The sequence below is a fragment of the Apus apus genome, chromosome 11, assembly GCF_020740795.1.
Source record: "Apus apus isolate bApuApu2 chromosome 11, bApuApu2.pri.cur, whole genome shotgun sequence".
NCBI classification, from domain to species: Eukaryota; Metazoa; Chordata; class Aves; order Apodiformes; family Apodidae; genus Apus; species Apus apus.
Genome location: NC_067292.1, coordinates 3,602,263 through 3,625,962, shown reverse-complemented (window position 1 = coordinate 3,625,962; position 23,700 = coordinate 3,602,263). Strand labels below are relative to the sequence as shown.

Sequence of the window (23,700 nt, the reverse complement as noted above, 5' to 3'; positions counted from 1 at the left end):
TTAGGTCTGGCAGCAGTGATCAGACTTCTTTTAAGTCCCCAGTCTGGTTTCAGTCTTTCCTTGTCTCTTCCAAGGTCATAGATGTGCACTTCTCCCATGTAAACCTCTTGTCAAGGACAACCACCTTCCCCAAGCTTCTGTGCTAACAGCAGTCTCTGTTTTGCTTGGCTCATCCCTGCAATTGTGCTGCAGGGTGGATTCCTGTTGGGCTCAGACTGGACTGCCTTTTTTATATTTTCTGCACATGTTAATTAAGAGTTCAGAAGGAAAATGAGTGAAAAATGAGCAAGAACAGGCCATACTAGACAGCATGGCAGAGGTCATGCTCAGTTTGGGTCATCTGCTAGCTTTGACTCTTTTTCTAGTCACAATTATGTAAAACAAGAATTGTTGATGAATGTTGCATTTGTGCTCACAGACAGGGGGCTGAAAAATGCCTCAAGGTACCACCTCAACAGCCTGTGGTCCACAGACCTCAGATGGGCACAAGGTGCCTGATGAAATGGTGCACCTGCAATTATTACTTCTTATTTTCAAAGCTTGTAACTCCATGACTGAAACCATGGTTGTGATGAGTGTTGGGGGTTGGTGTTTTTTGTAAAACAATGGCATTTTATTTCTCTTAAGGCTAAATTAAAATCTACCTCCTGCTTTGCCATTCAGCACTGAAGCATTAACAGAATACAAGGGTGGGTTGTCTCTTGTATTTATTTTTTTTTAACTCTTTATTTGGCTGGGGACTGGAAGAGAGAGAGACTGGAGGCTCCTTCTGATCTCTGCTATTCACCCAGAGCACCAGGCATGCTGCTAAAGCTGTGTGTACTGACTGGGACTGTTGTCCTTCAGAGCGGAAGGTCTTTCCTGTGGTGAATTACTTTTTGAGCTTAACTCACCAGGAGACCTCCTTCAACCCAAAGCCCCACGGAGGGAGTGGTGCAGCTCCCTGGTTCCTGCAAAAGTCAACAGTGAGCAAGCTTCAAACTCCAGTTGAATTTATCCCATCTCAGGCACCACGAGGGAAAGAGGGGTTTGAAAAATGAGTTTTGCTCCCCCCATGCTTTCTCTTGAGCCCTGTGGTATGTGACTGCCTGGTAGGACATGGTCAACAGCCAGTGCCTGTAGTATGGAAAAGAGATCCAAGCTTTGGCATTGTTCTGCATTACCGTGCTCTTTTTGTTCCACCTTGCTTTAGATGGAATTAGCTGACATAAAAGATACTTATGTAAGAAAGAAGGAAATTCCCTTTAGCTCTGAGCAGAAGTGGATGGCTGTGAAATGCACACTGAAAAATCAGGTAAAGCAAACAGTGGTGGTGGCTGGTTTCATGTTTCTAATTGTCCACCTCAACAATGGGTATGAAATGGTATCTCTTTAGCAAATAATGTTTTCAGAAGTTAACTATGTCAGCAGAAAAACTGAACAAACCTCCAAATTCCCAATTTGGGTGTAATTTTAGCTTGTAAAGCTGGGTTTGAATGAGAGAAGGGAATACTTTTCATATAGTGGTTTGAGCAGGAAAACAAAAGCTTTTCAGAGATAACTGGCAGGGGAAGAAAGAGATTATGTTTGTAAGAAAATGTTGGCCATTTTTCCCTGACTGGGTTAAGCAGCTCCTTTTGGCTACTGCTGTGCTCCAGCTTTAAAAGCTCACCAGCCTTTTCATTACCATTCTGACCATGACAAATGGCTAAAGTAAAAATATTACATTCTAGAGATAATACAGGGACCTGGGCATTTTACAAAACAGGTAAAAGAGCAAACAAAATCTCTTTTTTAATCCAAGATGTAAAGCCTTGTGCATGGTAAGTATTTTTTAAAGTCAGCTTTTGATTTTTTTTCCCATTAAGCATATTATCTCCTTACTTTAAAGGATCAGGAAGATATTTACTTTCTGAAGGGAGCATTTGAAGAAGTTATTAGATACTGCACTCTGTTTAACAGTGGTGGCATCTCATTACCACTTACACCCCAGCAGAAGGCCTCCTACCAGCAAGAAGAAAAACGAATGGGCTCCTCAGGTCTGCGAGGTCAGTCATTACTCTCTAGGTCCCTTAAGCTTATTCTTGCTCTGTTTTGGTCAGGATGGACAAGGCTCCATCCTCAGCATCACTTGCATGATCTCTTCATGCTAGAGCTTGCTGAGGGCCATGACTTAGGTCTGCAGCCTGCTTGCTTTCCACTAGTCTTTTTTGTTTCTTGGTTGTTTATTTTCCTGGGTTTAAATTAGTGAGATTGAAAGGACCTGAAAATAAGCACTGGAAGTGGGGAATGTTTCTCTTCCATGGAGCATTGGGATTGCCTGGGATACAGCCTGAATGTTGCATTGAAAAGCTTTGGACTGAACCCCATCTCAGGGCTGCTCTGCCAAGTTTTGCTTTTGGAGAAGCTGTTTCAAGAGCAACAAAAAAGCAACTTTGAAAGGGCTTCAAAACATTGGATTTGGGCACCAAGACTTTTCTTTGAAGTTTGGTTCAACGCTTTATTAGGACAAAATCTAACAGTCTCCTCTTGATCCTGAGTGCACGTCAGTGCAGAGCCCACAGAAGGTCTTGGTACATTGTCAGTTCCTTCACCACTAGAAACATCCTTTCAGAAACACCTTAGACTTGCACACAATGACAGAGACACCAGCTCCTGTGCGTGTTCCCAGGTTGTAAGTGGATAAGAAAAACTCTTGGCAGCCAGGTCTGGAAAGTAGTATAGTTAATGTATATACTGTCCAGCCCTGTGCCCTGTGGTTAGTACCTTGGATTGGGATCTTGCTGTGCAACATCTGAATCATCTGCTGTTGGGAATGGCAAATGGCTGCTCTGAAGAGAAGAGAAGCTCAGGCAGCTGCTGTGAGCCTGTGGTTCAGTCATCAAAGCAGCAATGACATGAACCCCAGCAAAACATCTCTGAGTGATTTAAGAATGATTGAATGATACAACCAAGAACAGAAACAAAATATTCAGGACCTTGATCTTTAAATGATGGAACTTTCACTAGTTTCACTGTATTTGCATTTGGCATTTTTTTATTAAAAAAAAATAATAATGTAGTTTAGTTTTTACAGGAGTGCTGTTATTTAACACAGAAGTTCAATAGTGTCTGATCCAACACTGCACTGCCCCAAGTTAATCCATCTGGGTTTAGTGGGTTTAGGCAAGGCTTGGTGGACAGATCTAAAGTAGAAAAAAAAAAAAATCCTAAGAGAAACATGTAAAACAGAAATGCTCTGATTCAGATAAACTAGTATTATCTGAGAGGACCAGATTTTTGTGTCTGTACCAGCTCTGAATATAATGACTAAACATTGGGTTTTAATGACTTTTCTGCTGGAAAACTGGCAAGTTATGATCACCTTGAAATGTTTGTTTTAATGTATGGAAATACCTTATTAATAATTAGGCTTTTTTTTCTTCCTCACCCCCCCTCTGTTTCTAGTACTTGCTTTGGCTTCAGGTCCAGAACTTGGCAAACTAACATTTTTAGGTCTGGTTGGAATAATTGATCCTCCAAGGGCTGGAGTGAGAGAAGCTGTTCGAGTGCTTTTTGAGTCTGGTGTATCAGTCAAGATGGTAACTGGAGATGCCCTGGAAACTGCTGTGGCTATAGGTAACAAACTTAGCTTCTTTATTATATATTATGTCAGATCAGTCAAATGGTTTTTGTCAATGATAAATCTTATGATTCTTTTTGTGTGTGAAATAGGGGTTTTAAATGCCCCTGAGTCCTTGATTTTCCATTGAATCAAATAATATTAAATGCTTTAATAGAGTGGTTATGGGCTATGGGCCAAATTCCAGTAACTTAATTCCAATTTTTTAGCACTAGAAATGGCAAAATCTCAATGTGAGACCCTTAACAAGACAGATGGCATTGCTGGGATTGTAGACTCCACCAATGTCTGGAGTTTGAGGATCTCTGCACTTCCCGTTTTTGCCATGAGAAGACACAGAGCAAGCAGCAGAGGAGAGAGCAATAGATTTAGTATTAGCTCCAGTTTTGGGTGTTGTTTTGCTTCCATAACTCTGTCAAGTAAGGACAAGGCAACCAAGAGCTGTATCCTGAGTGCAGATATATTTCCCAGTCAATGCTTTGCTCCTCTATTCTTTGAGCCAGGAAATAGTTGGCTTTTTCCAGAGCTGGTGGACAGATCTCATCTTGGGCTTTTCTTTGCAGGACAGAATATTGGTCTCTGCAATGGGAAGCTGAAAGCCATGTCTGGGGAAGAGCTGGACCAGTTGGCAGAGGCAGAGCTATCATCCACTGTAAAAAATGTAATGCTTTTTTAATGACAAAAACAAATCCTCTTTCCAGTAGCATCCGTCTATTATTACAAGGTTGTATTTTTTGTTTTTTCAGGTTTCCATTTTCTTCAGAACAAGTCCAAAGCACAAACTCAAAATCATAAAGGTACTGAGAGCCTCTCAAATCCATTGTATGCCCCACAAAAACAAAATGTAAGGGGGGAGGGCTGAGTTCTCTAGAGCACCTGGTTTTCTAAGGCAGGATCAGCTCAAACTAAAGGACTGTAAACCCCAAGCTAGAGCACTGGCACTATTTACACTGAAGGCATTTGCAGATCTGGCCTGGGTCACTTGGAAGACGCTAGTGAGTCACTTATGCTTATTAGCAAGCATAATGCAAAGATAATTATTTCTGAGGACTTTACCCCCCTCTTCTAGCTCCTGCTGGAGTTGTGGCTTTCTCTGTTCTCCTGAAAATCCAGTCTCCCTTCTTGGTTGGTGTTTTGTCCTGCAGAGTCTGCTGTACCCTCCAAGTCACAGAGCCCTTCTGTTCTTTCAGCACTATGTGCAAATCCTGTGATTGCCAACAGGTTTCATTTATCTTCTCCTGGCTTCAGAGTTTCTTGTCTCTCCACTCTCCCAGGCTCTGCAGAGGGCTGGTGCTGTTGTGGCAATGACAGGAGATGGTGTGAACGACGCCGTGGCCCTTAAATCCGCCGATATCGGGATCGCGATGGGACAGGCTGGTACAGATGTCAGCAAAGAGGCTGCCAACATGATTCTCGTGGATGATGACTTCTCAACAGTCATGTAGGTTTAGTGACTTTCTTCCTATCAGACACTTTCTTACCTCAGACGCTTTCTGGCTACCCGTGGCAACAAGCTTGTTGTGTGCCTGGTCCTGGAAATCACGCAGGACATGTAAGTCAGCAGGCAGTGAGTGGAGAACATTCAGTGTGGCTCTGGCTCCTTTCCAGTGGCACACACAGCAACGTTGTTTTTGTTTCAGTTGGTGGTGACAAAGCTACTTTTCATCCAGAAGTCCTGCCTTCTCATTGCTGTGGCTAATGGGGGATTTGAAAGTGCCTAGAAGTCTGGGTAGATCATAACTTGTGCCCTCTGCCTCGTCCAAGAAGCTCAGAGAAAGACACAATTTGCAATGCTCTGTTGGTTCATCACACCAGAGAGAGCAGGCAGAGTGGAGTGAGGATATGAACAGGTCACGTGTCTGCTGTGGGAACCAAGACTCAGCCACATAAACCAGGCTTTTCAGATCTGCTAGTCCTGACACAGTCATTTAAACTGAGTAGCTGTATTGATGTCCTCTTTGAGCTTAAGTCTGCATTTCACCTGAAATAAATGCTAGAGAAGACAACTTCTTTTTTAAGTGTCCCAGGGAGCTCAATGAGAAGGCATGTGAGTGCTAGTTATTTAACAAACTCTCCTCTTCCTTCCAGGAATGCAATAGAAGAGGGAAAGGGAATATTTTACAACATAAAAAATTTTGTCCGTTTCCAGTTGAGCACGTAAGTTCCTGTTTGATTCCAGTGAAACCACCTTTTGAGTGGGGCCATGCAGGATAATGTTCTTCTGTGCTTTGCAGGAGCATTTCAGCTTTGAGCCTAATTACTCTGTCAACAGTGCTCAACCTACCAAATCCACTCAACGCTATGCAGATCTTATGGATCAACATCATCATGGATGGGCCACCAGCCCAGAGGTATGGAAGAGTTAAACAAGCAGAATAATCTTGGATTTAATATGTCTGGATTTGGTCTAAGAACACAAGCAGTTACAATTTCTTATCAATGTGCCAATCATTTGGTGGCTAGATGAGACAAGTTGTATTTTTGTTCCCTCCAAAAGCATTTACTTCAGGTTAACTTGAGGCTTTACATTTTCCTGTTCTGTGGTGGAATCATCACGTAACTCTTACACATTTTTACTACCAATAGTCTGTTGTCCTGGGTGCACCACCAGGCAGGGGCCCTGCAGATCTGACTGGCAAGGTCACACTGGGTACATAAGGGGAGGTATGCCCTGAAATCACAAGACTTAGGAACCTCAGCCGCCTGCTAATTACAGCTACAACTTCCACAGCATGGAAGAGATGTCCACAGTCTCACAGCTCTGGGATGGATACCAGTACAATGCACTGTAGTGTTGCAAGACACCATTTTAGCAGCTCATTATGCAAAAAAGCCCCTTGTCATTGGTGTCTCAGAGAAATTTGGGGCCTTATATAACCCTGCCAGAATACTGATATTTCTCATGCTGTACTTCCAAGAATTCCATCTTCCAGACCCATCAGCAGTACTGTCTCAGGATGACCTGCATTCACTAAACATGCCCCTCTCCTTCTCCCTGAGGCAGCTTGGGAGTTGAACCTGTTGATAGGGATACTATCAAACAGCCCCCCCCGATGTATCACAGATACTATACTCAGCAAATCACTGATCCTGAAAATCTTCATGTCAGCTGCAATTATCATCAGTGGAACCCTCTTTGTCTTCTGGAAGGAGGTGAGGAAAACTGCAATCACAGCTTGTTTTCATCAGGGTGGAGAACAAAGTGAAGGGCAATTTCTGAAGAACATGCAAAGGACTTTCTGAAATACATCCAGTGAGGAAGGATCAGTGAGGGCAGAGGGTTAGGAAACCAAAGTCAGCTCCCAGCTCTGCTTCTGCCTCCCTGTGTTGCCCCTAACTGGGAGCTTCCTGACTAGAATGGGAAAACCATTTTTTGAGATTATGTCAATGCTTTAAGGTACTTTTCTCCTCTAGATTTCTACATAAGGAGAAATGCCAAGTACATTAGTACTGCAGATTGCTGTTAGTAAACAGTAACTGCTACTAAACCAATTTAAGTCATGTAATTTAGAATTGTCTTTACTCAAATTCCACATCAGCTTAACAATTTTAAACAGGGTTGATAAGATTATGAACTCAACAATTAGCAGAGAGGAGTAAATGTTAGAATTAGATTTATTCCTTTGTTTCACTACCCTTTGAATTGACTGGGGTCCTTAAAGACAGTCTTGAATTAATCTGCTGAATTGACATATTTCTGCAAGGCTTAACTAACCCCTGAATTGCACATGTGCTTTCAGAACCCAAAAAGTGGCATAACTCCTCGAACCACGACCATGACATTTACCTGTTTTGTGTTTTTTGACCTCTTCAATGCCCTGACGTGCCGCTCTCAGGTGAGATCGCTGGGTCAGCAGAACCCTGATATAAACATTGGGATACTTGTGCTTGAGCAGGGAGGGCTTTTTAGGTGTCATTTACAGCAGCATGATTTTTATCACCTTTATAAATAAAGTTACCCACCACAGTGCAACGGCAACTACATGTTCAACCATGTAGCTCTGCTTAAATTAGCATCCATGCAACTTAAAAAAGTAATGGAGTTTACGTGCAAGAAGCAGGGTGACATTTGAGGGCCAACAGGACATTGAGAAATGTTCCATTTCTCTTTCTTGTTTTCCTCTCTTCTCTAGACAAAGCTGATATTTGAAATAGGCTTTTTTCGAAACCGCATGTTCTTGTACTCAGTGCTTGGGTCATTTTTGGGACAGCTGGCTGTTATATACATCCCTCCACTACAAAAAATCTTCCAGACAGAGAACTTAGGAGTGCTAGGTAAGTTGAAAATAAATAGCTGTGGGTTTGGTTTTTTTTTTCCTTTAAATCTACTTTAAAAAGCAAATGAGATTCCCACATTGTGACATGATGGCTCCCAGCAGATTGCTGGTAGGGGGAACCAGGGAACAGCTCCTATACCTACGTACACACAGCTCTACACAAACTGTAGTAGTATTTAACAGTGTTATCCCAGCCTAGGCTTTGAATTGATTTACTGCACATAGATTCATATAAATGCAGACATGCAAAGATTTGTGCGATGATATTTCTCTGCGTAAATCTATCTAGGATCATTATGCAGTCACTCCATTTTGGAAAAGCAGGGTAGATGTTTCCCAGCTGAAATGCAATGTAAGTTTTACCGTTTGAGTCACTCAGAGCAAATTCTAACATGCTGCATGGCATTGCATCTACACTAGGCATGGTGTTAGAAGCAGGATTCAGTGATCCCCAATTATTTACATGGAGGTTACCACCCATCAAGTGGACTATCCAACTGCCTGTATGGGTATTCTTTGTCCATCACAGTCACTTCTCTAATTTTACGGCCAGCAAAAGCATAGCTAAGTCCTACATCTAGGGAGTTACACCAGCACAAGGGTCTGCTGCAGGAAGGCCCTTTGTGGGAGGCATAAATCCAGGTCTCCACTGTGCTCACCTCTGCTCTGTTTCCCCTTGGCAGACCTGCTGTTCCTCACTGGACTGGCTTCCTCTGTTTTCATTGTGTCTGAGTTTGTCAAACTCTGTGAAAGGCGCTGCTGCCGACCCAAGCACCCCAGGGGAGATCACCACTGATGGGAGCTTCCCCCAAAGATACAGGTGGAACAGAGCTGTGATGCTGGAGCATTCCAATGCACCATTTTCTGGCACTGCACATCCCCTCTGAGGATGCTCAAGTGAATCTGTACCCACAGGTCTTCCTACTCCAGAATTGGCTCCTTCTACACATTCTCCCTCACCTGTTGGAGCTGTCCATGGAAACCTCCTGAGGGGCTCCTGTTTTAAACCAAGATCAGGTATATTTTTATAACATTGATCTACATGTCAAGAAGGCTATGACAGTCCCAGACAAAATAAGGCAGTTTCACACCTGTACAGAAAATCTACTGTGCATAAACTAAACGTTTATTTATTTAAATCAAAGGGATTTTTATTAATAAAATCTACATATTTTAAAATCTTACAGCTAAGCATCTGAATGAGACTCCTGGTTTGGACTCGTCCTTGTGTATTAAATTAGAAGAATGGAAAAGACCTTCACTAGCACTTCTTTTCCTGTAGTCAGTCTACAGTGTTTCTAGATTCCCAGGTGTCAAGCCTTGATTGAGTACAACTCCCAAGGAACCTGCAGGGAGATGCCAAAGAGTGGAGAGCTGCAGTGCCAGCCCTCAGCTGTCAGCTTCTGTCCCCCACTGCAGTGATGGTTTTGAACCTGTGTGACTGATAGGAGCAAAGCAGAAGGTTGGGCTGGGCTGATGCACAGCAGTGGATGGATTTAATGGGGAAGGGACGGGCTTGCACGAGTGCATGACAATGAAGAAGTCACAGACATAGCAGGGATGTTGAGCTTTGCAGTTGGACCAACAGCTGCATTCAAGTGAGTAAGAGATGTTTAGATCATAGCTGAGCCCACTGCTGACAAACACTTTCTGGACATTTTTAGATGCATGAGCACAGAGCACAGATTGCTTAATTATTAGGCTGGGGGGTGGGGGGGAAAGCTGAGTCTCTTCCAAGCCAATGTTTTACTTTGAAAGAACAATTTTGAACAATCCCATCTGCTGGTTGGACCAGTAGTTCCTATTAAATAACACTCATGGATACATTTGGTAAATGTGCCATAGTGAGAGGTTTTTTCTTGCCCCAGCTTAACATCTTTGCTTCAAAGTGAAGGTGAGTGTCAGATACAAATTTGTCATAAAACACAATTTCAGAGGTCAAAGCGCTATGCTGATCTTCATAAGATGATATTTAAGCAGGATTACATTTTGGATTCATAGCCTAGAAAGAACCAGCTATACTGATACTTATTTAAAATGAAAGAAAATGTGGCCACAGAAACATTTTTGGTGAAGGGGGTAGCTTGGTGCAATTCACCCTCCCCAGATACAGTCTGCAAAGGTGTCTGCTCACTGTGCCTTTTAAAAATCCTTGCAAATAATTTCAGTTCTCAAAGAAAAGTCTCTGCCTTGTAATGGAAGGAAAAGTCTGGTTGTTTATTCTGTGTATAACTGCAGAAATTTCACTATGGATGCCATCCACATCAAGTATTTAGTATGCTTAGTGCCCAAGTGAAGGACACCTCTGGGAGCTGGAAACAAAAACAAAAGCCAGCATCTCTCACTTAGAGAGAGCATCATGTCCTCACTTGCTGTTTATATGGAACTCCCTACTTTGTTCCATTTAAAATTCTTATTAAAACATACAGAGAAGAAAATTATCCAGAAGTATCAATGTAATTGTTTTAATGCTTACTTTTTTGTTGTCTGTGTGTTTACAGTCTTGGGAGACAATCATCTGGTTTATTTAAGCAAATACAAGATAAAAGGGGATTAGCTCAGGCCATTCACAGAATACTCCGTACTGGAACAGACAGCAGATATGCCCCAATCATTAGTTCAGGTACCATACAAAATGCACAATGTTTTTCTAGGATGTCTGGCTGGAGTGATTTCTTCATGCTCTCCTTTCAAGGTTAAATTCATATTTAATAGCATTTTTAGAAATCAGATCTACACTAAGGCACAAGGGCAGATTTCTCCTAGGGAGCCAGCTTTGAGCATGTTGAGTAACATCAGGTGGGGGAAAAAAAGACCACATCCAAGGAAACAGTAAGGGAAGGAATTTGAAGGAGAGCCACATGAACAGGAATTGCAGTGATTTTACAGACTATTACAGCACATTTTTTGCTCTAAGCTGCAGGGGAAGACAAGCAACTCATGTTAAGACCAGGCAGATTTGAGACAGTCCTTTTCCCTAGGAGCAGAAAGACTGACAGTCACACATACTAATAACCAAGCACAATTTGCTGAGTAAGAAATTACAATCCCTGCTAGAAATCAGGTTTATTTTTGACAGGTTTGTTACACACAGAATTAGCAAGATCAAACTAATCATGACTTGATAGTTGTGAACAGATTCAAGTAAAAAAAGCCCTGAGTATAAGAGACTTGACAAAACAGGTAAAGAGCCAACAGAGCAAAAACTCCAACCCACTAACTACATTTCATATTGCAGGCCTTTTTTTCCATAATACTGTAATGATTGTGTGGACTAAAGTGTACAGCAGTCTTCTTTAAACATGTTGCAGACGTAACCCTGATTTCTTTATTATTTTTTTACAAGGTATCTGCAGATATTCCCAATTAACTGTGGATGCTTCTTAATCCTTTTCACACCCTGAACCTTAACTCCAGTGGCAAGTGAGGCTACTAAAGAAGGGACCTCCCCTAGAGAATTTCTGCTGGAGGTATGGCACATTCTTAGGACAAAGGGGTTCTGTTCTATTAAGATTAAAGAGCAATAGGCAAATTTGTGCAGAAACATCTTAAGTGAAGTGCACTAAGGTGTAGCGTTATAAAACTGGATGCTATAACACTTAAGAGTCACTGAAAATCTGACTTGGAAAACATGACATTTAATGCTGTAAGTGGAGCAATGCAATAGCATCTTTCAGATGGGAGTCATGTGGACTATTCTGTGTTTACCAATATAAGATATACTTAAAATTTGCAAGCTTCACTGATTAATTTCATTGCATGCAAATAAATATGTGCAGCTGAGGTATAAGAGCCTTAATCAGTGTCTTGAACAATCTCTCTATAAATATATGTAAATTCTCCAGTAAGCCATAATGTCAATAACTTATGTTTTTCATTCTGTAAGCAGACAGGATCTCTCAGGAATACTAGGAAATTATTATTCAGCTAGAAATTAGAGATGTCTCATCATTAAGTACCTAGTTAATTTTTCTGTCCTCCCTAAAAAACCCCTCCAGGCAGGATATTGTATTGGACCTAATTATTACATAAATACATGGCTTAAGCTTTGTCCCAGATAATCAGGTACATGTAGGGAAAAAAAAGTGCTGTCCAAGGAACATTAAGAATCAGGAGAGGGGAAAAAAAACCCACAACAGCAAAAAAGGTTTTTAATGTTAATGTGATTCTTTTAGTTGTCCTCATCCTCTTCAAGGGGCTCCCGTAGCCCTTCGCTCTGACGTGGTTTTCCAATCATTTCCAGTAAGGCCTGGGCCTCAGGATCTACATCCAGGATACTCTTCTTACCTTTGGTCTTCAAAAGAAAAAAAAATAGGCAATTTAAAATGTCACTATGAATGAATCAGGCTACAAGAAAGAGACATACTCAAAAGCCCACAAGTTTGTCACAATGAGGCAGACACACTTTCCCAGTAAGGAGTTTAAGATGCACTGGGAGACATCAAATTATTTTTATTGCTGCAGTTACACAAAGCAGTCATAAACTTTTCCTAAGATGACAATGAACTACTTCAAATTTTATTCAGGTTACAAGCCAGCCAGAACATCCTGGTTAACCTGACCTCAGTTTGAACTGCAAATGTGAACATTTTTAGAGAGATTTGAGTACAATTCAACATTTTTTGTAAACAGTTTGTTTTGTTTCTATTTCGAGCTGTGTGTCCAGTGAGCAGACAGGGCACATGAATTTTGTATGAAAAGGAGTAAGATTTTGTAAAAAATACAAACCACTGAATTTTTCAGACAGTTTTAGTAAGTGAATAAATTGCCTGCAAAGTAGTGGAGAGACATTTAACTGGAAAACTGCAACTGCAAGTTTTGCATTCCCATCTCCCCTTCCAATCAGGACACAATTTCATAGGTTACAGTTTTGTTCACCTACCCCAGTATGTTCAGGGAGGTCTCCCACTGCCCAGACTTCCATGGCATCTAGTGTGAAATCCTCCTTGGCTGACAGCTGGGGGCTGTTGTAGGTGGTGCATCGAGGTTTTGCTTTACTGTGGCCCTTCCCATAGTCACTGTCTATCCAGAGTCCAAAGTACTCGTGTTGTCCACCCATGCCCTGTGAACCAAAGCAGCACACTGAACACTTGCTGCACACGTAAAACAGACTGGGCAAGCAAGATCTGAAACCAAGAGTATAAATTGCTATTTTCAGTATTTTTGCCACACTTGTAGGGGTAGTATCACTCAGGTAAATTCTTGTTCATCTTCAGGAACGCTGCTCTCCCCTACACTTTCCAGAACAACAGGATCTGCAAGCACTTGGGCTGTGTATTATGCCAGAAATTTAGCTCACTGTTTATTGACAGTTCCATTTTAAACAGGGTGAAAGTGCTCCCCTTTGCTGCCTCTTTTCTGTTTAGAAAAGTATCTACAGAAACAAAAAATGTAATGTGATGTTGTTTGCTTTCTTTAAAGCAAACTGACTCCAGGCTGCTGCAGTTCCCAAAGTTTTGGTCACACAATGCCACAAAACTGTAAAGCACTTTTCAAACTAGGAAGTGCTGCAACTCTGTAGAAATTCCTCTGTATCTGGAGAGCTCATTTGTGGGTTTGAGAAAAAGGAGCTTCTGGCACTGTAATCACACAGCAGCAGCAGCAGCCTACATGCAACTCTTGTATTCTAATTCTGTTGGGCTTTCTCAGTCTTCCATAATTCAAAAAGCAGTTTGTGTGGCAGTGAGAGCAGCCAGTGGAAAGATGCTCCATCACACAGATCAGCTCTTGTACTGCCTCAGTGCTGTGGATAAAAGAAACCAGCTCTTCCAGACAACGAGGGGGAGGGCTGCTAGAAGAGCCTTTGTGGTAACCAAACCTGGCAAAAAGTTTTCTCCCCAGAACCTCCATGAATCTAACCTACATCGAGCCAAACCTCCTTGGGTTAGACACAAATAAATCCCATCTTTGTTGACTCAGTACTTCAATATACCCATCAACTGTAAAGAAAACTGTAGACTGTATCAGTACTGTAAGCAGGTCCTCATTGTTAGCCACAGTTCACACTTTACCCTGATGCTTTAATGCAAAAAAAGAAAAAAATTCTCCTACTAAAAGTGCGACACAAGTATAATAAAGAATGAAAATGTCTACAGAGAATAACAAGTGAAATAAATCAGCTCTCAGTAACAGAAGCAAAAAACAGAATACTTCTGAACACCAGCCATGAATCCAGTTTCCAAATTGTCATTTCTTAATACTCACAAGTCCATTTGGCATAGTTTGTTGGCCATGGTTCAAATACATGTAGTGATCATTATACCCTGTGTATGTGTATACAGCAAGAGAGGGGAAAACAGAAAACAGAAAGCATCTGTTGTCACCTGTAAACAGAAAAGCATCTGAGGTCAGACAACAAGCCAAGCAGTAACTTGCCTACAAATAGGACAAGAAAAAAATACTGAAGTAGTGCAGCTGAATAGATCAAAGCCAGCTGCTGCAGCTTTAGAAAGCAAATACCTCTCTCTCCTCCAGGTCTAGACCTATTGTTTGTTCGCAGTTCACTCGGTGCAGAGTTAAGGGTCAGAGAAATGAATGTGATTATATGGCAGTGACCAAGGGCAGGCAGAGGCATCACCACTACATTGCACGACTAGGTAAGGGGACACCTCTCTCAGGCCTGCAGTGTCTCCTCTAAAACTGGCCAATCACTAGACCTGTGCAAACTGGCAGGAGTGCAGGCATCCTTAGTTCTGACTATAAGATCCACAGATCAGCTCAGGGTCAATGGCTTAGAGTGCAATTTTCATTTTGCCCAGTTTGGTATTCAGAGGGACCTGTGGTGTGATTGTCTAGCACCCTACATGTGTTGTTCTATCAGGGAAGTGCTGTGTAATGCAAGATAATATTACATTTACTGACTGAAGTGCTAATTATCAAATACTAATGAAGTACAGGAATTGAGTTTTTAATGTACCAGAAGCAAGACTTCCCAGCAGGGCAGATTATACAGAGCCCATAACTGTTTTTTTGGAAAGCCATCACAAAAGAGTTACCAAAAAAACCTTCTCTTCTCCCCGGGGGTTTCAAAGGAACAAAAAGTTTAGCTTGTCCTAAGGACCCTTCTGGTGCTGGATTTTAAAAGGGAAACAAAGACAAGAGTTAGTGCACAAATGGCAACGAGACGCTGAACCTGGTTTTTGGCTGTTCTGAGATGGAAGGCTGCCATCTGCCGGGCACCTTATTTAAACTCTAATTCACCATCTATGCCGTATTTCCTTCATTTTCATTTCATTTTCAACCTATGCAGCTGCAGGGACTGATAAATTTCACAGTAAAGAAAACTTGTTCCATGATCAACAAGTCCTGACATTTTAAAAGTCTTATGAAACAACAGACAAACTATAAACATTGCTCAGTAATATACCTGACTGAGTACAAAGCAGGAATAACTCAAAGATGAGTGTTACTTTTTCCACAGGAAAATATACTTGGAAGTACAGAAATACTGTATGTCCTGAAAGTAAAATGACAGTGTCCATTAAGTGGGCAGTGTTCTTGTACCTGTACAGAATAAGCAGTTTACAGCAGAGCCATGAGATACTAGAAAAAGAGGAAGTTTTACCTTGAAACTGTGGCTTCACCTCCCAGGTGTGAGATGCAAACCCACCAAAGATATAACCATCTAAGTCCTTTAAGATCACTATGCAAGGACCTTTGTTCACTATATGTGCACATAACTGTGAAAAGCTTTCTCCATGAAGTCTAGAAGAAAATAAAAGCTGCCACTTGTGCTGTAGCTCTGCAGGCAGATGGGAGTTGATGTAAATGATGGATGGGATGTCAAAGAGACTGACAACTCCTCTTCCCTTGATGCCTTTGCAGCCTGGAAGCAGGTTGACTATGTCTTTGGTTTGGTCTGGGAGAGAATGCAGAACATGGAGGCCTTGCCTGATAACAACACTGAGGAACACTGAGATCTGTGGAACTTGATACACCCAATCTTGAATGGCATGTTCATCAAAACTTGTCTCCATCAGCTGAGGACCTGCAGGTTTTGTCCCATCTAAATAATAAGACACACAGGAACAGCAGTAAGCCTCCCAGTCTGTGCCTTCACTCTGGAAAATCATCAGTTGATTTTTAAGTGTAATCACAGTATTCCTTTTTTTTTAATGGGCACGAAGCCACAGATGAAAGGAGCCAGAGACAGTGAAGTGTCAACTATATTAAGCTGATGTACCCAGAGAACTGATAAACAGTTGCCTGTGCCATCCATTGTTTTGGCAGTCATTATTAAGAAACATGGACTGTTGGTTACAAGACAGGAGATGCTCTTTGCAAGACAGCAAAAGCTGTTACTCCAACAGTGCAAACCTGAGCTTTGCAAGAGGACACAGAGTCATAAATACATGCACATGCATCTGAACGCCCATCACCTGCCAGTCAGGTATTTGCAAAACAGACACATTCCATGACAAACAGTTTTGCATCTCCACTTAAACCAGGACATCAAACCAAAGCTCCCCTGAATTTAAGAAAGAAAGATCATAAGGTGAAATAAATAAAATTCCCAGGTAACTGGCAAAGCACAATGTTTGAAAAACTGGTCTCACCATTTCAATTCAAAGACAGGACCCAAAGATAAAAATTCTTGTGAGATCAGTGATGCGTGAGCTCTGTGCCATTCTGGGATGCACTGCACTCAACTACTCACCTGCAAGCTTCAATTCTGAGAGCAGCTGGGAAGCCAGAGCCTTTATTCCAATTGTAGAATCCCTAGTATTCTCCAAACTCCAACCTTTCAGTTCCTTTCTGTAGTTCAGTACATGGACTACGGACATGATCAGATCCTCTGTGAACTGAAAAGGTTAAAACATCACCATTCTGGCATTTCTTAAATAAGACTGTCAAGAGCTTCAAAGGACTTTCTGAAAATAAAGTCAAGCAGTACTGATGCTGCAATCCCTGTGGTAGACACATCTCTTCTTGTGACAAGTCAGAAGGAACAGAAATGCTATTGCAGTTTCACAGGTCTTGAAAGGTATCCTTTTTCAAGACATTTTGGAAATGTTACTTCACAAAGCATCTCCATAAAATGTGGCATGAAAAGGAGAGGAGGTCCAAGTTTTGCAGTGATAAGAGATGCTAGTGAATTATTGTTTTTTGAGTTCCCACTCTTCCACCTTGCAAGATGTGCGTTTGATTCACACATCTAGCCTGCAACTAAAGCTCTAGAAACCATTTTGCTCAGTTCCTGGAAGAACCAGCCAGACCACAACCCTTAAATATTGCCATTCTCTGCTTGCCCTTCAGAGTAAGCCTGTGAGCCATCAACTAAAACAATCAGTGTGTTCCCCAAAATCCAGGTCCAGGTTCTCAGGTAGACAAATCAGCATGGAAAACCCCACAGCTGAAACCGTCACCCCCTATAACCTGGTTTGTCTACACTGCTTGTTCCAGATCAGCAAATCAGTGGCAAAGATATTAAAAAACCCCACAAAAGTCAGGAATTGCTGTTCTGAATCTTGTGCTCCAAAGACTAACTTAAAATTACCTCCCAGTTCCTGCTCTCTTACTGTCCCCCCAACACACATTTAACTGCCTGTTTACCTCTTGGATTTGTTTGCCCTTCACAGGCCCTTCAGTCTTGGAGATCATTCTCATTATTATGGTAATCTTCTCATCTGCATTTCCTTTTAAGAGGTTTGACATAAAAATTACAAATTGCTCCTTAGCAATCTGTTCACACAGCCCAGATGATTTCCCAGTCAGGTCGATACTTCTCATTCCATTGTATAACCGAGCACTCATTTGCTCTGGTAATGGCTCCCGAATATACGCCTGCAACCACATAAATAGCAAAGAACACACTTTAAAAATGAAGAATAACTAATATATTCCAGCTAATCTGTGCTGAGATACACGGAAGGATTTCAATACCATCTATCTACTATCAGCAATAAACTTTTGTCAAAGGACTGGTTTTCCAAGAGAAAAAAAAAAAGTGCTGTTTTTATAAAATCTCTTTTCCAATACAATGCAGTGACTTAAGTTGATGCTGTTTTTCTACAAATGCCAAGGACTTAAAAAAAACCAACACTGTAGAGTGTTAACAGGATGTTTGCAAAGGGTTTCTGTATAACTCTGTAAAGGAGGATTTAATTTGGAATCACAGAATAACAGAATGGCTTGGGTGGGAAGGGACCTTAAAGATCATCTAGAGCCAACCCCCCTGCATTGGCAGGCACACAAACTCACACCTCTGACAATTTAGAATTCTTGTCTTCAACACAAGTATGGCTTCAAGAAAGTATCTAAAGATACCTGCTCTACCTGCTCTCCAAGCTGTACAGCACAGCCTGCTCTGGTCCACAAGCCATGCAGCTTCCTTCTAGTAAAGCACTGAGTCTAAGCAGAGCACATGAGGCCATGATGGGGCCCCCTCAATCTTACCAGACTGTTGCTAGATGTGGATGATCTTTTGAGGTCCCTTCCAACCCCTAAGATTCTGTGATCAAATCTGCCACTTATCAATCTAGGTCAGGAGTGCACATAGACACCTGCCAGACAGACATGCCACTCAATAGTCCCTGCACAAAGGAATTACACACCTACAGGCAATTTTTCACAAGTTTCTCATTTAAATTGGCAAACAAAAAGGCAGGAAGGGACAAGACAAATGTCACATTGATTTAGGGGTAAAACTTCCAAATAATAGACACCAAGGACCAGGTTCTTGGTCATATTAGGGTTGAAAGACAGGGCAGCAGCAACAAACCTTCCAAACTGGTGATAGGTAATAAACAGCCAGACTGGAGGAAGGCTAAAGCTCATCTGGATGCAGATGCATTGCTAAAAACCTTAAAATACCCCACTTCTTTCCTAGTCTTAATTTGATTCCATTAACTGGGTAGCATACATAAAAGAAGCCCTTTTAATACTATATTCATTTGGCCACTTGGTTCCTGCCTCACTAAGTTATCAAGTATTGCAACGAACCATTTTCTTCTTCTTTCTTGATTAGAAAATGAATGCAAAGTTAATCAGAGAGCATAATGTATGGTAATTAGCTAAAACAGGGAGCCACAGCTTAATCAAACAAAATTGAATCCTCTCCTTTTTAGTGCAAGTGAAAAGGTTAGAAATGGTGATGAGGGAGAAAGACAGAACCAAATACAAACTGACTTTGTGACAGCTTCTCATGAAAATTTGTAAACACACTCCAGGGGGAAGAATATTCTCCCCTTTTTTCAGGTTTCTGGAAAATACTTTCATATGTCCCATCTTACTTCAGAACCAGGAAAGCTGCAAGTTAGACCCAACACTGCAATGTCAGAGGTAAATACAAACCTGAAAGTCACTACTCATGTTAAGCTGTCAGAAAAAGTTAAATACCCATGCTGCCCCAAAACATTAAAATGAGTCAAGCCATCCTTAAAAAGTAACTATTGCCACCACCTTAGTTTCTCTCTGGACTTATGTTCAATGCACTACATCCCAGATATATCAAGAACAATAGATTGTCTTGCCTGCAGTGCTGCCAGAGTCACAGTTTTCTTTGTAGCTTTGGCATTTTTTTCTCCAGCTGAGCCACTTGATCCTGATAAGGTATCAAACAGTCGATCGATGTCAGACTGCTCCTCAGGAAGAAATCTGGAAAGGTGATTCTGATAGACATTGCTTTCTGCATTTCCCATCTTTTCAACCTGAAGCAAAGGAATTAAAAAAAACAACCCAGTAAACACAGAAAGGTATCACGATATCCACGAAAGACGTATCAAACAGACATACCTGTCCAAGTTTTACAAGAGGAACAAATTACTTGCCTTCCAGGAAATTATTATAGTCTCTGTAGTCACTGAGACTTGATGAACTTGAAGAGCATTTGTGAACAGTGCTTTAAAAGATAGCAAACTGTCAGCTCTTTGCTAAAACCACCCTGCCTACCAATTCAAACCTCTTACTAGTCTTATCAAATGGAAAAACCAATATGATTTAAAGATTAAATTAGCTTGCACAAAGTGGCCATGAGCCTGTCAGCTGGAATACATCACTAACATGAAGGGTAGAGCCTGATTATGGATTACTTATGACAGATTATGATACATCTTTCTGATGCATTCATTAATGGACTAAAGCTAAGTCTGCCAATAACATGTAGCACTAAAACACCATCACTGTTAAGTCTCTGAAGATGACATGAAAATGTTTTTTCTAAGGATTTAATACAGAAATCGTTCAAAGAGCTGCCAAGAAACACAGTAAGAAAAACATTCAGGAAGACAACTCAAGACCTGACAAAAACACACAGCTTCCTATGAGGTCAATAAAGTGTTGAGCTGGTACCCACAGAATTAGGGTTGGTGGGAGCAGCTGGCTTAGGGTTTGTTTATTCTACACATTGAATGATACAACTGTGATTTCTTTCGCTGTCCCAGGATTCACCTGCATGATGGAGACATACTTTTTTCAGCATTCTCTGGGCCACATGCTCTGGCTTCCTCCCTGGAGCAGCACAACAATGCCACGGCAGGGCCTGGAAGCCCCAGTTCCACCGTGACTGCAGTGACAGTCACCACTGCCATCAGCCTTCCACCCCCCCCGGGGCAGACGAGGCTCCTGGGATGACAAAGTAAAAAATAGGAGTGACAGGATAAAACATCCCGGGGTGGTTTTCCTCCCAGAAATACCACGTCCTTCCAGGCACCTGTCAGTTGCACAGAACCCCCTTTTTGCAGGCCAGCCTGTCACACAGCCCTCCGGAGGGCCCAGGACTCCCGGTTCAGCCCGATCCAGCCCTCCTGTCATCAACAGCTGCGGACTTGGATAAACAACCGCACCAAGAGCCTGCGTGGGGCTTCTTCACCTTCACTGAACAGCACAGGCCCAAAAGCCTTCTCGGCCTTGGGAGCAAGAAGCCGGTCGCGGGGTAAACATCGGCGGGCGAAGGGGAAGGGCCGCGCTGGCAGGCGGACGGTGCAGCCAGGCAGGGTGTGAGCAGCGGGGCCGGGCCGAGCGGCACCGGCCGGGGCAGGTCCCGCCGCGACCGGCAGCCCCGGCCGCCCAGCAGGGCCAGCCCCGGCAGCGGGGCCCGGCACAGGGCTGGGCAGAGGGCTCAGCGTTCGCTCTCCTCTCGGCTGATTTCCCGGTACGCCTGGTTTGTCCCTCCCCACACGGCGGCCAACGCTGCGGGGGGGTCCCCGGCCCCGGCGGGGCGGCAGTGCGGGCCCACCTCCCTCCCTGCGGGCCCACCTCCCTCCCTGCCCACCTCCCTGCTCACCGACACGCACCCCGGCCCGTCTCCGCCCCTCCCCGCCCTCTCACGCACGCCCGGCAGGCTGTGCCCGCAGGCCGGGCGGGGCGGGGATGGCGGCGGCGGCGGGAGGGAGGGAGCGGAGCCCGGGGAGCCGCGGCGGGACGGGGAGAGGCGGTCAGGGCCGGGGCAGCGGTGGAGAAGCGGTGAGGAGCCCGCCTGAGAGCGCCGGGGCCGGGCCAGGCCGCGGGGGCCCTGCTCCCTGAGGGGCCCTGCTCCCTGAGGATGCTCTCCTCCCTGAGGGGTCCTGCTCCCTGAGGGGCCCTGCTCCCTGAGGGGCCCTGCTCCCTGAGGGATCCTGCTCCCTGAGGATGCTCTCCTCCCTGAGGGGTCCTGCTCCCTGAGGGGTCCTGCTCCTTGAGGGATCCTGCTCCCTGAGGATGCTCTCCTCCCCGAAGGGCCCTGCTCCCTGAGGGGCCCTGCTCCCTGAGGATGCTCTCCTCCCTGAGGGATCCTGCTCCCTGAGGATGCTCTCCTCCCTGAGGGATCCTGCTCCCTGAGGATGCTCTCCTCCCCGAGGGATCCTTCTGACCCTATTCTCCCAGAGGCCCCCCTCCCTCCCCAGCCCTAAAACGTGGTTCCAAAAGAAGGTGGAAGTTCAGAGTCGTAGCAAGGGCAGGCTGACCGGCTCCGGTGCCTGGGTGCCCGGTGCTGAAGGGATTGTTAAAAGCCTGGAGGCAGGTCCCAGAAGGGTCTGTGGGAGAAGGTTTTTCTGGCCCTGATCTGTGCTGGAAACAGCTCTTGGCTTTTGGGAAGAAAAAAAGGTGTTTATGCTTGTATGTAATACAAATACACAAGTGATGTTGAAGGCGTGCTGTCAGGCTCTGGTCAGTTTCAAGCAGGGAGTGGAGAGTAAACACAGAAACTTCTCAATGAATAGGTTAAACTTTGGTCTGGCTGGCACAGTCTGCCCAGCCTTCTTGTGCTGAGAAGTAAAAAGGCTGTACAAGGGCTGAGGGACAAAGGCAAGGTTGCAGGGACAGCACTAAGGGCTCTGCCATGCCTCCAGTCAGAGGTGGGAATACTTGGGAGAAAAATCACAACTTCAGTGGTTGCAAAACCACTCCCAGTACTGGCTTTCAACAGCTTTCCATCTCAATTAAGTGACTTCAGCGACACTCCCCTTGTGCTTTCAGCCACAGGGTTTGGTTCCTGAAATATACCAATATACTTTGCCATCAGAGCAGTGATGCCTCGTTTGTGTGTGGTTCCTCTGACCCGAGTTTGTTTGTTTGCAGCCAGTGTAAAGCCTCCTTCCAGCCAAGGGGAAGATGCAGGTGCCCACAAAGCTGGTGGTTGTTTGCATTTCTGCAACCAGAGACCATGGAGTAAGTTAGTAGCTCTGGCATTTAACTTTCAGTTATAGTCTGGTCAGTGTGTTTTCAACAGAAAGCATCTATATTCCTTTATCTGTACAAAAGCAAGAAAATTATCTCTGCTGGCCATGGCAGGGCTCCCATCTTTTTCAACAAGTAAAAATACTGATGAAGTTCCAAAAATACCTTTTTCTTAAAACAAAACCCGAACTTCATTGTATGCAAAACTTCATGGAAACCTTCAGAATGTTACTCTTGTTGCCAGCCTGGAGTTAGAGACACATTGGCCAGAATTCCAAGATGGTCACGTTTTAATAAATGGATACTGATACAGGTTTGTTAAGGTCATCACTGGAGCCACAGAATTTAACCCTATGGCTAGGAGAGGACATAGCAAGCAAAACCTGAGGAAATGGATGGGTAATGTGTAATGTGAGCAGAAATTCAGCAAAGCTCATCTGGAAACTGCTTGAGACTTACTTGTCCACATGGTGGCATCGTATGTTTAGAAAGTGAGCTGTGCAGCCTACGCTGTGCTCAGCGTGTGCTTAGCTCCCCACGTTTACAGGCTGCATGTCTGTAGAAGTAAAAGGTCCTATAAGGAATTATGTTAATCTCTTTCCCGTTAACTCTGCAAACGTAATATGGACCATGAGGACAAAATTCCGTTCCTTGTTATGCTCCCTCCCTGGGCTATGTAAGAAGGTTGTAGGAAAAGTCTGCTCTGGTCATTTGGTTTATATCAGTAGTGATGGATTTCCAGTTGATGTCTAAGGAAGAAAGATGAAACATACAGATTAAGAAAAACAAAGGCTTTAACTTAAAGTTAGATTTTTATTCTTTATTTTTAAAGGCTAATGTTTCTGTAGAGTTACTGTTTCACATGCAAATGGATGATTTTTTGATTATTATTTTTTTGTAAGGGTTGTGTTTCTTATTGTAGCTCTGTCTGTAGGACATCCTTTCAGTCTGGAAGTACAGGACTGGAGAGACTAGTCTGACTGACTCTGTGCTAAAACAGACTGCCAGACTGATCAGTATCATCTTCACAAACACGTGGTGACTTCATGACCTCTCTTGTCTAACTTGAGCTCAGAATCAGTCAAGAGTTACTGAAGGGTACCTGGCCTTCCTTAGCTCCAAGCAGCCCCTTTTTCAAATGAGATGTGTGCTGCTTTGTCCTCTTTTATTCAAGTCTTGCCCATTTGTAATGAGCTCTGGGTTTATTTGCCCTGCGTGTCAATCAAAACT

The 23,700-nt window shown here is 43.3% G+C and overlaps 2 protein-coding genes across 4 annotated transcripts in view; one reads left to right on the top strand and one right to left on the bottom strand.

The window, feature by feature from the left end:
• Positions 1-9,055, top strand: part of ATP2C2 (ATPase secretory pathway Ca2+ transporting 2) — a 29,656-nt gene extending 20,601 nt beyond the window's left edge. Inside the window, 13 exon segments of the mRNA XM_051629542.1 lie at positions 1,193-1,294; positions 1,871-2,027; positions 3,427-3,597; positions 4,165-4,262; positions 4,348-4,398; positions 4,876-5,042; positions 5,690-5,758; positions 5,836-5,952; positions 6,606-6,645; positions 6,647-6,754; positions 7,342-7,437; positions 7,735-7,876; positions 8,562-9,055. Of these exon segments, the coding sequence (XP_051485502.1) occupies positions 1,193-1,294; positions 1,871-2,027; positions 3,427-3,597; positions 4,165-4,262; positions 4,348-4,398; positions 4,876-5,042; positions 5,690-5,758; positions 5,836-5,952; positions 6,606-6,645; positions 6,647-6,754; positions 7,342-7,437; positions 7,735-7,876; positions 8,562-8,674 (1,431 nt within the window). The 3' untranslated portion in view covers positions 8,675-9,055.
• A 1,848-nt stretch (positions 9,056-10,903) lies between these two features.
• MEAK7 (MTOR associated protein, eak-7 homolog) lies at positions 10,904-21,119 on the bottom strand. Of its 3 annotated transcripts, none has more exons than XM_051629590.1 (8): positions 21,101-21,119; positions 19,350-19,526; positions 17,431-17,661; positions 16,535-16,679; positions 15,245-15,883; positions 14,083-14,201; positions 12,761-12,940; positions 10,904-12,172 (listed from the first exon to the last, which is right to left on the bottom strand). In XM_051629590.1, the coding sequence occupies exons 2-8, from the start codon at positions 19,515-19,517 to the stop codon at positions 12,050-12,052; spliced, it is 1,605 nt and encodes a 534-aa protein (XP_051485550.1). In that variant the 5' UTR covers positions 19,518-19,526; positions 21,101-21,119; the 3' UTR covers positions 10,904-12,049. The 3 variants fall into 3 exon arrangements, with proteins under 3 accessions (XP_051485550.1, XP_051485551.1, XP_051485552.1); XM_051629591.1 differs by lacking the exon at positions 21,101-21,119 and adding an exon at positions 14,874-14,948 and having other exon boundaries at positions 15,443-15,883; positions 19,350-20,993; XM_051629592.1 differs by lacking the exon at positions 21,101-21,119 and having other exon boundaries at positions 15,443-15,883; positions 19,350-20,991.
• Positions 21,120-23,700: the final 2,581 nt, after the last annotated feature.

What these genes read in the sequence shown, in the direction of transcription:
- MEAK7 (XM_051629590.1), bottom strand. Translation starts at nt 19,517, where the DNA reads ATGGGAAATGCAGAAAGCAATGTCTATCAGAATCACCTTTCCAGATTT. An exon ending in TGACTCTGGCAGCACTGCAG is followed by an intron (nt 17,662 to 19,349) that starts GCAAGACAATCT and finishes ATGTGGTTGCAG; the next exon opens with GCGTATATTCGGGAGCCATT. An exon ending in ACCTCCCTGAACATACTGGG is followed by an intron (nt 12,173 to 12,760) that starts GTAGGTGAACAA and finishes TTTCTTTTGAAG; the next exon opens with ACCAAAGGTAAGAAGAGTAT.